Here is a 14416-nt window from a genome sequence, read left to right on the forward strand (position 1 = left end):
TAATAACAAAAATCCCCTGCCCAACTCTGTATAAAGGTATACATTAAAGTTGAAAATGAAAAAGATTTTGTCGTCTTTGTTGGTGAAAAAAGACAATTTCGCCGCTTTCGGCAACAGAAAAAAATCCGCCCGACCCATGCCCCCTGAGAATCAAACGGTGTGTCCCGATTTGTACCAATGTAATATGTGATGTTATTTATTTGTAATTGTGTATCACAATAATATATTGATATCAGTGATTTTGTTTTTAAAGTGTCAAATCCGGTTAAAATAATCACAATATTTTGCCCTCTTGGCTGATGGATTCCTCAGAATGACTACTGCCTGTGACTACTTTTGATCCCAGTCAATGTTCGTTCAACCAGTCGCTCTGGGTGGAGACACACTTGGGTCCTGATGGGACCAGACTTAAGCAAAATGTTCAAGCCAAGCTTAAAAGCTTAGCATGCTGGCCTGTGTGAATAGAAAACTAGAAATAAGTTGAATGAATAAAAAGATCAGGGACAAGAAAGCCCGGCCCCCAACTCAACCCAAAATTGGCAACCATGAGAGTTACCAAATAGCACAGAAAAAGGGTATTTTTTTTTACCAGTAGCAAGGACCGCGAAATTGGCAAAATAGGGGGTATTTAATTTGCACTGTCCGCGAAATTGGGATAAAAGGGATACTTGAGAAATCCGATAATTTTATGTCAATATTTAGCGTAATTGAAAAGGGGTGTTTGAAATTCTAGTAATTGAAAACCACAAAAAAAGGGGTTGTTTTGGGCCAAATTTTGTCCTTGATTTTGCATGAAAAACGGGGGGTAAAGGGGTCTTTGAAAGATTTGGTAACTCTCATGGTTGCCAACTTTTGTGTTGAGTTGGGGGCCGGGCAAGAAAGGTCACAGGCTTTTACATTTGACACTCAAACTAAATCTCCAATAATTTGAATCTAATCTATAGTACAAATGCATATCTATTTCTTGAATTATGACGTATTTAGTTCTTAGGGTCTATCATTTTCTTCGGAAGGGGGTCCCAAATATATGAGGGGGTCATAAATTTTGGACAGTAAAATATGGGGGTCATAAATTTTTTGATGACCAAAATGTAGAGAGTCACAAGATGACCACAGATAGTGTGAGTGTGTTTATTTTTAATTTTATTCAAAAAGACTGATTTCAATACAATTTTAGCCTGTTTAGGGGGGTAAGGTGTATCGGTGGTGGCGGAGGGGTCATAAAATATTTGTTTCCGAAATAGAGGGGTCGCAAATTTATTGATGCCGACTTTTTGTAAATTTGGGACCCCAATCTTCCGAAAAAAATTATAGCTCCCTAATATTGAAGTGTTGGGGATTATCATGGTATCTATCTACAAGTTATATCAGATCGTGTGAATATTGCTATCTAATGAGGGTAGCTCATATCAGATTGTGTGTATTTTGTTATCTACCAAAAATAGCTCATATCAGATCGTGTGAATATTACTATCCGCGGAAACTGAAGATAACTCATATCAGGTCATTTGAATGGTGCTTTTTATATCTGCTGAAGATAGCTCATATCAGATCATTTGAATGGTGCTATCTACTGAAGATAGCTCATATCAGGTAATTTGAATGTTGCTATCTACTGAAGATAGCTCATATCAGGTAATTTGAATGTTGCTATCTACTGAAGATAGCTCATATCAGGTAATTTGAATGTTGCTATCTACTGAAGATAGCTCATATCAGATCATTTGAATGGTGCTAATCTACTGAAGATAGCTCATATCAGATCATTTGAATGTTGCTATCTACTGAAGATAGCTCATATCAGATCATTTGAATGCTGCTATCTACTGAAGATAGCTCATATCAGATCATTTGAATGGTGCTATCTACTGAAGATAGCTCATATCAGGTAATTTGAATGTTGCTATCTACTGAAGATAGCTCATATCAGATCATTTGAATGGTGCTATCTACTGAAGATAGCTCATATCAGATCATTTGAATGCTGCTATCTACTGAAGATAGCTCATATCAGATCATTTGAATGTTACTATCTACTGAAGATAGCTCATATCAGGTAATTTGAATGTTGCTATCTACTAAAGATAGCAGCTCACATCAGATCATTTGAATGTTGCTATCTACTGAAGATAGCTCATATCAGATCATTTGAATGGTGCTATCTACTGAAGATAGCTCATATCAGGTAATTTGAATGTTGCTATCTACTGAAGATAGCTCATATCAGATCATTTGAATGGTGCTATCTACTGAAGATAGCTCATATCAGGTAATTTGAATGTTGCTATCTACTGAAGATAGCTCATATCAGATCATTTGAATGGTGCTAATCTACTGAAGATAGCTCATATCAGATCATTTGAATGTTGCTATCTACTGAAGATAGCTCATATCAGATCATTTGAATGCTGCTATCTACTGAAGATAGCTCCTATCAGATCATTTGAATGTTGCTATCTACTGAAGATAGCTCATATCAGATCATTTGAATGTTGCTATCTACTGAAGATAGCTCATATCAGGTAATTTGAATGCTGCTATCTACTGAAGATAGCTCATATCAGGTAATTTGAATGCTGCTATCTACTGAAGATAGCTCCTATCAGATCATTTGAATGCTGCTATCTACTGAAGATAGCTCATATCAGGTAATTTGAATGTTGCTATCTACTGAAGATAGCTCATATCAGGTAATTTGAATGCTGCTATCTACTGAAGATAGCTCCTATCAGATCATTTGAATGGTGCTATCTACTGAAGATAGCTCCTATCAGATCATTTGAATGTTGCTATCTACTGAAGATAGCTCCTATCAGATCATTTGAATGTTGCTATCTACTGAAGATAGCTCATATCAGATCATTTGAATGCTGCTATCTACTGAAGATAGCTCATATCAGATCATTTGAATGTTGCTATCTACTGAAGATAGCTCATATCAGATCATTTGAATGGTGCTATCTACTGAAGATAGCTCATATCAGGTAATTTGAATGTTGCTATCTACTGAAGATAGCTCATATCAGGTAATTTGAATGCTGCTATCTACTGAAGATAGCTCATATCAGGTAATTTGAATGCTGCTATCTACTGAAGATAGCTCCTATCAGATCATTTGAATGCTGCTATTACTGAGATAGCTCATATCAGGTAATTTGAATGTTGCTATCTACTGAAGATAGCTCCTATCAGATCATTTGAATGGTGCTATCTACTGAAGATAGCTCCTATCAGATCATTTGAATGGTGCTATCTACTGAAGATAGCTCCTATCAGATCATTTGAATGGTGCTATCTACTGAAGATAGCTCCTATCAGATCATTTGAATGGTGCTATCTACTGAAGATAGCTCCTATCAGATCATTTGAATGGTGCTATCTACTGAAGATAGCTCATCAGGTAATTTGAATGTTGCTATCTACTGAAGATAGCTCATATCAGGTAATTTGAATGTTGCTATCTACTGAAGATAGCTCATATCAGGTAATTTGAATGTTGCTATCTACTGAAGATAGCTCATATCAGGTAATTTGAATGTTGCTATCTACTGAAGATAGCTCCTATCAGATCATTTGAATGTTGCTTATCTACTGAAGATAGCTCATATCAGATCATATGAATGTTGCTATCTACTGAAGATAGCTCCTATCAGATCATTTGAATGGTGCTATCTACTGAAGATAGCTCATATCAGGTAATTTGAATGTTGCTATCTACTGAAGATAGCTCATATCAGGTAATTTGAATGTTGCTATCTACTGAAGATAGCTCATATCAGGTAATTTGAATGTTGCTATCTACTGAAGATAGCTCCTATCAGATCATTTGAATGTTGCTTATCTACTGAAGATAGCTCCTATCAGATCATTTGAATGTTGCTTATCTACTGAAGATAGCTCCTATCAGATCATTTGAATGTTGCTTATCTACTGAAGATAGCTCCTATCAGATCATTTGAATGGTGCTATCTACTGAAGATAGCTCATATCAGATCATTTGAATGGTGCTATCTACTGAAGATAGCTCATATCAGATCATTTGAATGCTGCTATCTACTGAAGATAGCTCATATCAGGTAATTTGAATGTTGCTATCTACTGAAGATAGCTCATATCAGGTAATTTGAATGTTGCTATCTACTGAAGATAGCTCATATCAGGTAATTTGAATGTTGCTATCTACTGAAGATAGCTCATATCAGGTAATTTGAATGTTGCTATCTACTGAAGATAGCTCATATCAGGTAATTTGAATGTTGCTATCTACTGAAGATAGCTCCTATCAGATCATTTGAATGTTGCTTATCTACTGAAGATAGCTCCTATCAGATCATTTGAATGTTGCTTATCTACTGAAGATAGCTCATATCAGATCATATGAATGTTGCTATCTACTGAAGATAGCTCCTATCAGATCATTTGAATGGTGCTATCTACTGAAGATAGCTCATATCAGGTAATTTGAATGTTGCTATCTACTGAAGATAGCTCATATCAGGTAATTTGAATGTTGCTATCTACTGAAGATAGCTCATATCAGGTAATTTGAATGTTGCTATCTACTGAAGATAGCTCCTATCAGATCATTTGAATGTTGCTTATCTACTGAAGATAGCTCCTATCAGATCATTTGAATGTTGCTTATCTACTGAAGATAGCTCCTATCAGATCATTTGAATGTTGCTTATCTACTGAAGATAGCTCCTATCAGATCATTTGAATGGTGCTATCTACTGAAGATAGCTCATATCAGATCATTTGAATGGTGCTATCTACTGAAGATAGCTCATATCAGATCATTTGAATGCTGCTATCTACTGAAGATAGCTCATATCAGGTAATTTGAATGTTGCTATCTACTGAAGATAGCTCATATCAGGTAATTTGAATGTTGCTATCTACTGAAGATAGCTCATATCAGGTAATTTGAATGTTGCTATCTACTGAAGATAGCTCATATCAGGTAATTTGAATGTTGCTATCTACTGAAGATAGCTCATATCAGGTAATTTGAATGTTGCTATCTACTAAAGATAGCTCACATCAGATCATTTGAATGTTGCTTATCTACTGAAGATAGCTCATATCAGATCATTTGAATGTTGCTATCTACTGAAGATAGCTCCTATCAGATCATTTGAATGGTGCTATCTACTGAAGATAGCTCATATCAGATCATTTGAATGCTGCTATCTACTGAAGATAGCTCATATCAGGTAATTTGAATGTTGCTATCTACTGAAGATAGCTCATATCAGGTAATTTGAATGTTGCTATCTACTGAAGATAGCTCATATCAGGTAATTTGAATGTTGCTATCTACTGAAGATAGCTCATATCAGGTAATTTGAATGTTGCTATCTACTGAAGATAGCTCATATCAGGTAATTTGAATGTTGCTATCTACTAAAGATAGCTCACATCAGATCATTTGAATGTTGCTTATCTACTGAAGATAGCTCATATCAGATCATTTGAATGTTGCTTATCTACTGAAGATAGCTCATATCAGATCATTTGAATGGTGCTTATCTACTGAAGATAGCTCATATCAGGTAATTTGAATGTTGCTATCTACTAAAGATAGCTCACATCAGATCATTTGAATGTTGCTTATCTACTGAAGATAGCTCATATCAGATCATTTGAATGGTGCTTATCTACTGAAGATAGCTCATATCAGGTAATTTGAATGTTGCTATCTACTAAAGATAGCTCCTATCAGATCATTTGAATGGTGCTATCTACTGAAGATAGCTCATATCAGATCATTTGAATGTTGCTATCTACTGAAGATAGCTCCTATCAGATCATTTGAATGGTGCTATCTACTGAAGATAGCTCATATCAGATCATTTGAATGCTGCTATCTACTGAAGATAGCTCATATCAGGTAATTTGAATGTTGCTATCTACTGAAGATAGCTCATATCAGGTAATTTGAATGTTGCTATCTACTGAAGATAGCTCATATCAGGTAATTTGAATGTTGCTATCTACTGAAGATAGCTCATATCAGGTCATTTGAATGTTGCTATCTACTGAAGATAGCTCATATCAGGTAATTTGAATGTTGCTATCTACTAAAGATAGCTCACATCAGATCATTTGAATGTTGCTTATCTACTGAAGATAGCTCATATCAGATCATTTGAATGTTGCTTATCTACTGAAGATAGCTCATATCAGATCATTTGAATGGTGCTTATCTACTGAAGATAGCTCATATCAGGTAATTTGAATGTTGCTATCTACTAAAGATAGCTCACATCAGATCATTTGAATGTTGCTTATCTACTGAAGATAGCTCATATCAGATCATTTGAATGGTGCTTATCTACTGAAGATAGCTCATATCAGGTAATTTGAATGTTGCTATCTACTAAAGATAGCTCACATCAGATCATTTGAATGTTGCTTATCTACTGAAGATAGCTCATATCAGATCATTTGAATGGTGCTTATCTACTGAAGATAGCTCATATCAGGTAATTTGAATGTTGCTATCTACTAAAGATAGCTCACATCAGATCATTTGAATGTTGCTTATCTACTGAAGATAGCTCATATCAGATCATTTGAATGGTGCTTATCTACTGAAGATAGCTCATATCAGGTAATTTGAATGTTGCTATTTACTGAAGATATCTCATATCAGATCATTTGAATGTTGCTATCTACGGATGATAGCTCATATCATATCATTTGAATGGTGCTATCTACTGAAGATAGCTCATATCAGATCATTTGAATGGTGCTATCTACTGAAGATAGCTCACATCAGATCATTTGAATGGTGCTTATCTACTGAAGATAGCTCATATCAGATCATTTGAATGCTGCTATCTACTGAAGATAGCTCCTATCAGATCATATGAATGTTGCTATCTACTAAAGATAGCTCATATCAGGTAATTTGAATGGTGCTATCTACTGAAGATAGCTCATATCAGATCATTTGAATGGTGCTATCTACTGAAGATAGCTCATATCAGATCATTTGAATGGTGCTATCTACTGAAGATAGTTCATATCAGATCATTTGAATGCTGCTATCTACTGAAGATAGCTCATATCAGGTAATTTGAATGGTGCTATCTACTGAAGATAGCTCACATCAGATCATTTGAATGGTGCTTATATACTGAAGATAGCTCATATCAGATCATTTGAATGCTGCTATCTACTGAAGATAGCTCATATCAGGTAATTTGAATGTTGCTATCTACTGAAGATAGCTCCTATCAGATCATATGAATGTTGCTATCTACTAAAGATAGCTCATATCAGGTAATTTGAATGGTGCTATCTACTGAAGATAGCTCATATCAGATCATTTGAATGGTGCTATCTACTGAAGATAGCTCACATCAGATCATTTGAATGGTGCTTATCTGCTGAAGATAGCTCACATCAGATCATTTGAATGTTGCTATCTACTGAAGATAGCTCCTATCAGATCATATGAATGTTGCTATTTACTGAAGATAGCTCATATCAGGTAATTTGAATGGTGCTATCTACTGAAGATAGCTCATATCAGATCATTTGAATGGTGCTATCTACTGAAGATAGCTCATATCAGATCATTTGAATGGTGCTATCTACTGAAGATAGCTCATATCAGGTCATTTGAATGCTGCTTATCTACTGAAGATAGCTCATATCAGATCATTTGAATGCTGCTATCTACTGAAGATAGCTCACATCAGATCATTTGAATGTTGCTTATCTACTGAAGATAGCTCATATCAGATCATTTGAATGCTGCTATCTACTGAAGATAGCTCATATCAGGTAATTTGAATGTTGCTATCTACTGAAGATAGCAACATTCAAATTACCTGATATGAGCTATCTACTAAAGATAGCTCACATCAGATCATTTGAATGTTGCTTATCTACTGAAGATAGCTCATATCAGATCATTTGAATGTTACTATCTACTGAAGATAGCTCATATCAGGTAATTTGAATGGTGCTAACTACTGAAGATAGCTCACATCAGATCATTTTAATGCTGCTATCTACTGAAGATAGCTCACATCAGATCATTTGAATGGTGCTATCTACTGAAGATAGCTCATATCAGATCATTTGAATGGTGCTATCTACTGAAGATAGCTCATATCAGGTAATTTGAATGTTAAAAATAAACATGGTGTGTGAATTTCAAAAGGGGCTACCTGAATGTGTGACTCCATTTGAAATCTACACCCCCTGTGTGGGAGATTAAGATCATGTCTTCCATAGGGATATATGAATTATAACTGGTAAAGCCCAATTTTACTATCTACGGTACTGAAGATGACTATGATCAGATCGTGGAATGTTGCTATCTGCTGAATAGCGTATATTATATCGTTTGAATGTTGCTATGATCTACCAAAGATAGCTCATAACAGACCTCCATATAATGCTTTATACTCATTAATGTCATGCCTTTGATTCAATGTTGTCACTATAAGTTTAGACACACAAGAAAGTTTCTCTTCGTATATGAAAATATTCAATTATCGGCCTTCTGCGTCACGATGCTAGTTTCTCTGTTTTAAAACTCTGATTGCGCGTAGACTATGAACTATAACTGGAATAGCGCAATTTGCAGCAGTTGGAAAACACTTTTGTGTATAGATGTCTCTTTATTCGTCATCTTCAGAAAAGAAGGTCTCAACAATACTTTTCAGAGTATCATCAAAAGAATACCCAAAAAGTTCATAATCATTACGATAATATTTTCGTAATCTTTTCATCAGATCCAACGGCACTTTTTTATACTCATTAACAAGTCTATTTACCGCAGACGATGCGTGTACCGGTGGATACTGTACAGCATGATTCGCGCCAAAAAATTTCAACATATACGGTGCTTCCGTCGTTAAGTTTTCGTAGTGGCCGATGAAATCATAATGTATCGCACAGGGAGAAGATACTATATTTAGCGGTAGAAAATGATCTGTTATATAACCTAGGTTGATTTGTCCCTCTCTATCCGTGAGGAATTGTATAAACTCTGAAAGTGTTATATTTAAAAAAGACAACGGTCCTGTATCATTATTTTTCGGGGAATAAGGAGTAAAACCGTTTCGGTACTGCGCGACGATTTTCCGACCATACATACGCTCCCAAATTCGTTGCAAGTTGCGAAAATTACAAAATTTACTCAAATACATGGAGAGTAACCGCGTGATTGGCTCTCGAACAAAAACAGCTTTACGATAATTCGCAAGTCTGTATTGTTGTTCTTCTTCACTGTAAGCACTAAGTAGAGATTTGCCGCGATTTGAATGTGTACGACGCAATTCGCCAAAGACACTCTTCCACGTTTTGCAAGAAACTTTTGGAATAAAGTTGAAGAGGATTTTGTATTCATTGTCAACTATAAGATGACCTGTGTATCGAGTATTCAAGTTTGGAAGCGACCGAGATAAGTTTAATTTTTCACATCCTTCATCTAAAAGTTTGCGACGTCTTTTTTGTTCTATTTCCATCCAAATGTCGGCTTCCTGTTTATAAAAGAACGAAAAAAAGTAAAATGATTTTAAAATAAGGCACAAAAAATAGTATGTCAACAGAAGTCATGATAAACTTCAGATATTCAAACTTTCAAATAATATTGAAATATTTTCTCTAATTTAACGTGTTTAATTACAAATCTTCAAACAAATGTTTTAAACTATACTTGTATCGATATTTTTGCTGTTTAAAAATAGGGAGATGAGAAATTAAATTGACAAATTTCTTCGAGACAATTAAATGTACATCGCAAACTGAATTACGCGCGCAGCAGCTCTTTTTGATTTGTAAGCATAGCAGACGATTGTTAGATTTAATTTGTTAATTACACCGTAAACTAGTGATATGTGTTAAAATTATCATTAGGAAAATTAACGTCAGAAATCCGTGACTTTCAGGGCCGGATTTACCTTTCTGGGGGCCCTGGGCCAGGCCAAAATTTGGAGGCCCCCGAACGCACCGTGAGGAAGGCATGTGCACTCAAGTGGCCAAGTTTTTATCCTCCTATGACATGCGCGCTGATTCGGCAGTATTTCCTGATCAGGCAGTCGGACCGGACTGTAGTTATACGGTAAATTTTATTGCCGTTTTGCAAACGATTACAGTTCCGGCAACATTGATGGTCATGATGGCAGAAGTTAGTGCTAGATATCATATCATATCATATTTTCGTTTAGAATTACAAAAAAAAAAAAAAAAAAAAAAGTGGAGGGGGGGGAGGGTCAACAGCGCAGAAATTTAGGGGACGCAAGTTAAGACAGACATGGGATCTCAATAGGTTTGGCTCACATCAGATCGCGTGGATATTGCTGTCAACTTAAGATACCGTAACTCTTCTCAGATCATGTAAATGTCGCTATCTACTGAAGATAGCTCATATAGGTTCGTGTGGATGTAACTATCTGCTAGAGGTAGCTTATTACATTCTTTGGGAATGTTATATCTATTGAAGATAGCACATTATCAGATCGTGTGATTCTTGCTATCTACTGAAGATAACACATATCAGATCGTGTGATTCTTGCTATCTACTGAAGATAGCACATCAGATCGTGTGATTCTTGCTATCTACTGAAGATAGCACATATCAGATCGTGTGATTCTTGCTATCTACAGAAGATAGCACATTATCAGATCGTGTGAGTCTTGCTTTCTACTGAAGATAGCACATATCAGATCGTGTGAATGTTGCTATCTACTGAAGATAGCACATATCAGATCGTGTGATTCTTGCTATCTACTGAAGATAGCACATATCAGATCGTGTGATTCTTGCTATCTACTGAAGATAGCACATATCAGATCGTGTGAATGTTGCTATCTACTGAAGATAGCACATATCAGATCGTGTGAATGTTGCTATCTACTGAAGATAGCTCATATCAGATCGTGTGAATGTTGCTATCTACTGAAGATAGCACATATCAGATCGTGTGAATGTTGCTATCTACTGAAGATAGCACATATCAGATCGTGTGATTCTTGCTATCTACTGAAGATAGCACATATCAGATCGTGTGAATGTTGCTATCTACTGAAGATAACACATATCAGATCGTGTGATTCTTGCTATCTACTGAAGATAGCACATATCAGATCGTGTGATTCTTGCTATCTACTGAAGATAGCACATATCAGATCGTGTGATTCTTGCTATCTACTGAAGATAGCACATATCAGATCGTGTGATTCTTGCTATCTACTGAAGATAGCACATATCAGATCGTGTGAATGTTGCTATCTACTGAAGATAGCACATATCAGATCGTGTGAATGTTGCTATCTACTGAAGATAGCATCAGATCGTGTGAATGTTGCTATCTACTGAAGATAGCACATATCAGATCGTGTGAATGTTGCTATCTACTGAAGATAGCACATATCAGATCGTGTGATTCTTGCTATCTACTGAAGATAGCACATATCAGATCGTGTGATTCTTGCTATCTACTGAAGATAGCACATATCAGATCGTGTGAATGTTGCTATCTACTGAAGATAGCACATATCAGATCGTGTGAATGTTGCTATCTACTGAAGATAGCTCATATCAGATCGTGTGAATGTTGCTATCTACTGAAGATAGCACATATCAGATCGTGTGAATGTTGCTATCTACTGAAGATAGCACATATGAGATCGTGTGATTCTTGCTATCTACTGAAGATAGCACATATCAGATCGTGTGATTCTTGCTATCTACTGAAGATAGCACATATCAGATCGTGTGATTCTTGCTATCTACTGAAGATAGCACATATCAGATCGTGTGAATGTTGCTATCTACTGAAGATAGCACATATCAGATCGTGTGAATGTTGCTATCTACTGAAGATAGCTCATATCAGATCGTGTGAATGTTGCTATCTACTGAAGATAGCACATATCAGATCGTGTGATTCTTGCTATCTACTGAAGATAGCACATATCAGATCGTGTGATTCTTGCTATCTACTGAAGATAGCACATATCAGATCGTGTGATTCTTGCTATCTACTGAAGATAGCACATTATCAGATCGTGTAATTATTGCTATGTACCGTAAAATGGGGTAACTTTGGGCACTTTTCAGAGTTTTTAAACCACTGCTTCCAAACAAAACCAATTATATTTCCAATTAACTCTTTTTGTGACATTAGGGTTCCCTTCTACACCTTGAAGTTGAAAAAGATTTTTTAAATAATTTTGTAAGGGTGCCCTAGGGGTTACAAATGACCTGACCAAAGTTACCCCACCTTTGGGGCAACTTTGGTCACAGTATTACATTCCATGAAGGAAAAAAAATCAAAAAAATTGATCTTCGCTGAATATGGGCAAGTTGTTGTTTTTTGTGACATTTGACACCTTGCAAAATTAATCAAACACACATCCTTGCTCACAAATATCGATTTTATTTTTCTGAAAAAATGTAAAAAATGCTGATTTTGGTCAAAATCCCGCTTTTCAAGGAAATTACACATGAGCGACTATTATTTCTTCCAAACATATTTCTTAAAAAATTGACACCAAATATGACTAAAAACAATATTGCTGTACGAAAATATGACCATTTAAAAAAATATATTTGACCGACCAGTTACCCCGCTGACCGAAGTTACCCCATTTTACGGTACTGATGATAGTAGGCCTACAAATATCGTATGCTTGTTACTATCTACTGAAGATAGCACATATCAGATCGTGTGATTCTTGCTATCTACTGAAGATAGCACATTATCAGATCGTGTAATTATTGCTATCTACTGATGATAGTAGGCCTACAAATATCGTATGCTTGTTACTATCTACTGAAGATAGCACATCAGATCGTGCGAATGTTGCTATCTAGCGAGTGCATGCATGTTGTGTATCAACTGAAGATAGCACATATCATCGTGTGGATGTCGTTAATCTACTGAAAATAGCACATATTACTATTAGACCGTCCATCTACTGAAGATAGCTCATTATAGCCTCATATCAGACTGCGTGAACTGTCTCGGGTGGTTGACGTAGGGCTGCATGGGGGTTGTGTGTGTGTGTGTGGTATTATAGGCCTAGGTGTATTATAGGCCTACACACGTTTGGTGGGGTGGGTGTGGTGTGTATGTGACGGGGATTGGCGTGTGGGAGGGGCAGGGGGTAGCAAGCAGGTGGACAGGGTGGACGAAGTTCCGGGGCCCGAGCAAAAGCGAAAATGAAATAAGGGGGAAAGTGGATATGTTAAAAGGGCCCTGCACTGCTCCTACGCCCCTGGGGAGGGTGTGCGCATGTGTGCGGTATGGACCTTCTTACCTCTGAAGTGAGTGTGACTTCGTTTGTAAGTTCCCTTTCACTTTCTTCAACTCCTAAAAATAATGGTTAGATATATTGAAAAGATTATGAGATACGAGTCAATCATAATGATACAAGTTTATAGGAGGATAGTCCACTCAACAACTTCATCCCTACAAAATGGAGATTATTTGTATCGGTGGCTGATGTGCAAGTGGTTTAACCCATTCATTATTAAAAATGAACATTTGGTTATCATATCAAAAGGTACTGGAATACCGTACCAGTATAAAACTTCCGCCCAGGGGCGATCCCGGTTTCAACATGGGGGGGGGGGGGAAGACACCCCTTAAATCGCCTATTAAAATTCGGCGATATTTTTAGAGTGGATGAGTCACAGGAGTGTGTACACTTCTTTTTTATCACTGTAATGCAGGTAGAAAATATAGGTAGAAAATACTACAATCGGGCCAAACGGGCTATGGTTATTACTATAGTTATACTATTCTATCATTGTGAAACAAAAACAACATTAAATTTGACAGAACTCGTATGATCTGATTTAAGATTTTTAAACAAAAATAAGTCTTGTCCATTACCTGGTGATATAACAGAAGAAACGTCAATTGAAGTTTGAAATAAAACTATTTCTGTGTGGTATAACACAAGAGTAGCTAGTAGGCTGGTAAGAGCGACAAATCCGACGATATAACGTATAGTAACGCATCCACAAGGCACCCTTGTTAGAAAACTCTGCTGTATAAAGTAAACAAATATCCTGAGGGTCATAGAGTGGTGGTGCCTGGGGTGGGGCATTCCCCCATCTTGCCCCCCCCCCTCTACTTTTATCAGTCGAAACAATCAAAATGCAGATTTCCAGCTAGCCATCGTAATTGGTGAAGTTATTTATATAGGCCTACATGACGAACAATCATCCATTTTCGAGCACTTTTACACCTGTGTGGCCAAAAACCCTGACCTTTGACTCTGATATTTTTGCTTATAACTCAAGAACGATGTGTCCCATATAGATAAATCTATACTTTTTTCTGAATCGTTATGACCAGACAAATACTTCGACGTATTTTTGACAAAATCTGAGCAATTTTCAAATTTGAACCCTACCTGCTGTATGAAATTTGACCCC

The 14416-nt window shown here is 36.4% G+C and overlaps 1 protein-coding gene across 1 annotated transcript; it reads right to left on the reverse strand.

The window, feature by feature from the left end:
• Positions 1–8637: 8637 nt before the first annotated feature.
• Positions 8638–14038, reverse strand: LOC140136643 (carbohydrate sulfotransferase 14-like). The gene is made up of 3 exons (XM_072158322.1): positions 13869–14038; positions 13291–13343; positions 8638–9506 (listed from the first exon to the last, which is right to left on the reverse strand). The coding sequence occupies exon 3, from the start codon at positions 9489–9491 to the stop codon at positions 8643–8645; it is 849 nt and encodes a 282-aa protein (XP_072014423.1). The 5' UTR covers positions 9492–9506; positions 13291–13343; positions 13869–14038; the 3' UTR covers positions 8638–8642.
• Positions 14039–14416: the final 378 nt, after the last annotated feature.

The sequence above is a fragment of the Amphiura filiformis genome, chromosome 16 (assembly GCF_039555335.1).
Source record: "Amphiura filiformis chromosome 16, Afil_fr2py, whole genome shotgun sequence".
NCBI lineage: Eukaryota > Metazoa > Echinodermata > Ophiuroidea > Amphilepidida > Amphiuridae > Amphiura > Amphiura filiformis.

Coding starts and splice junctions, on each gene's coding strand:
- LOC140136643 (XM_072158322.1), bottom strand. CDS start 9,491: ATGGAAATAGAACAAAAAAGACGTCGCAAACTTTTAGATGAAGGATGT.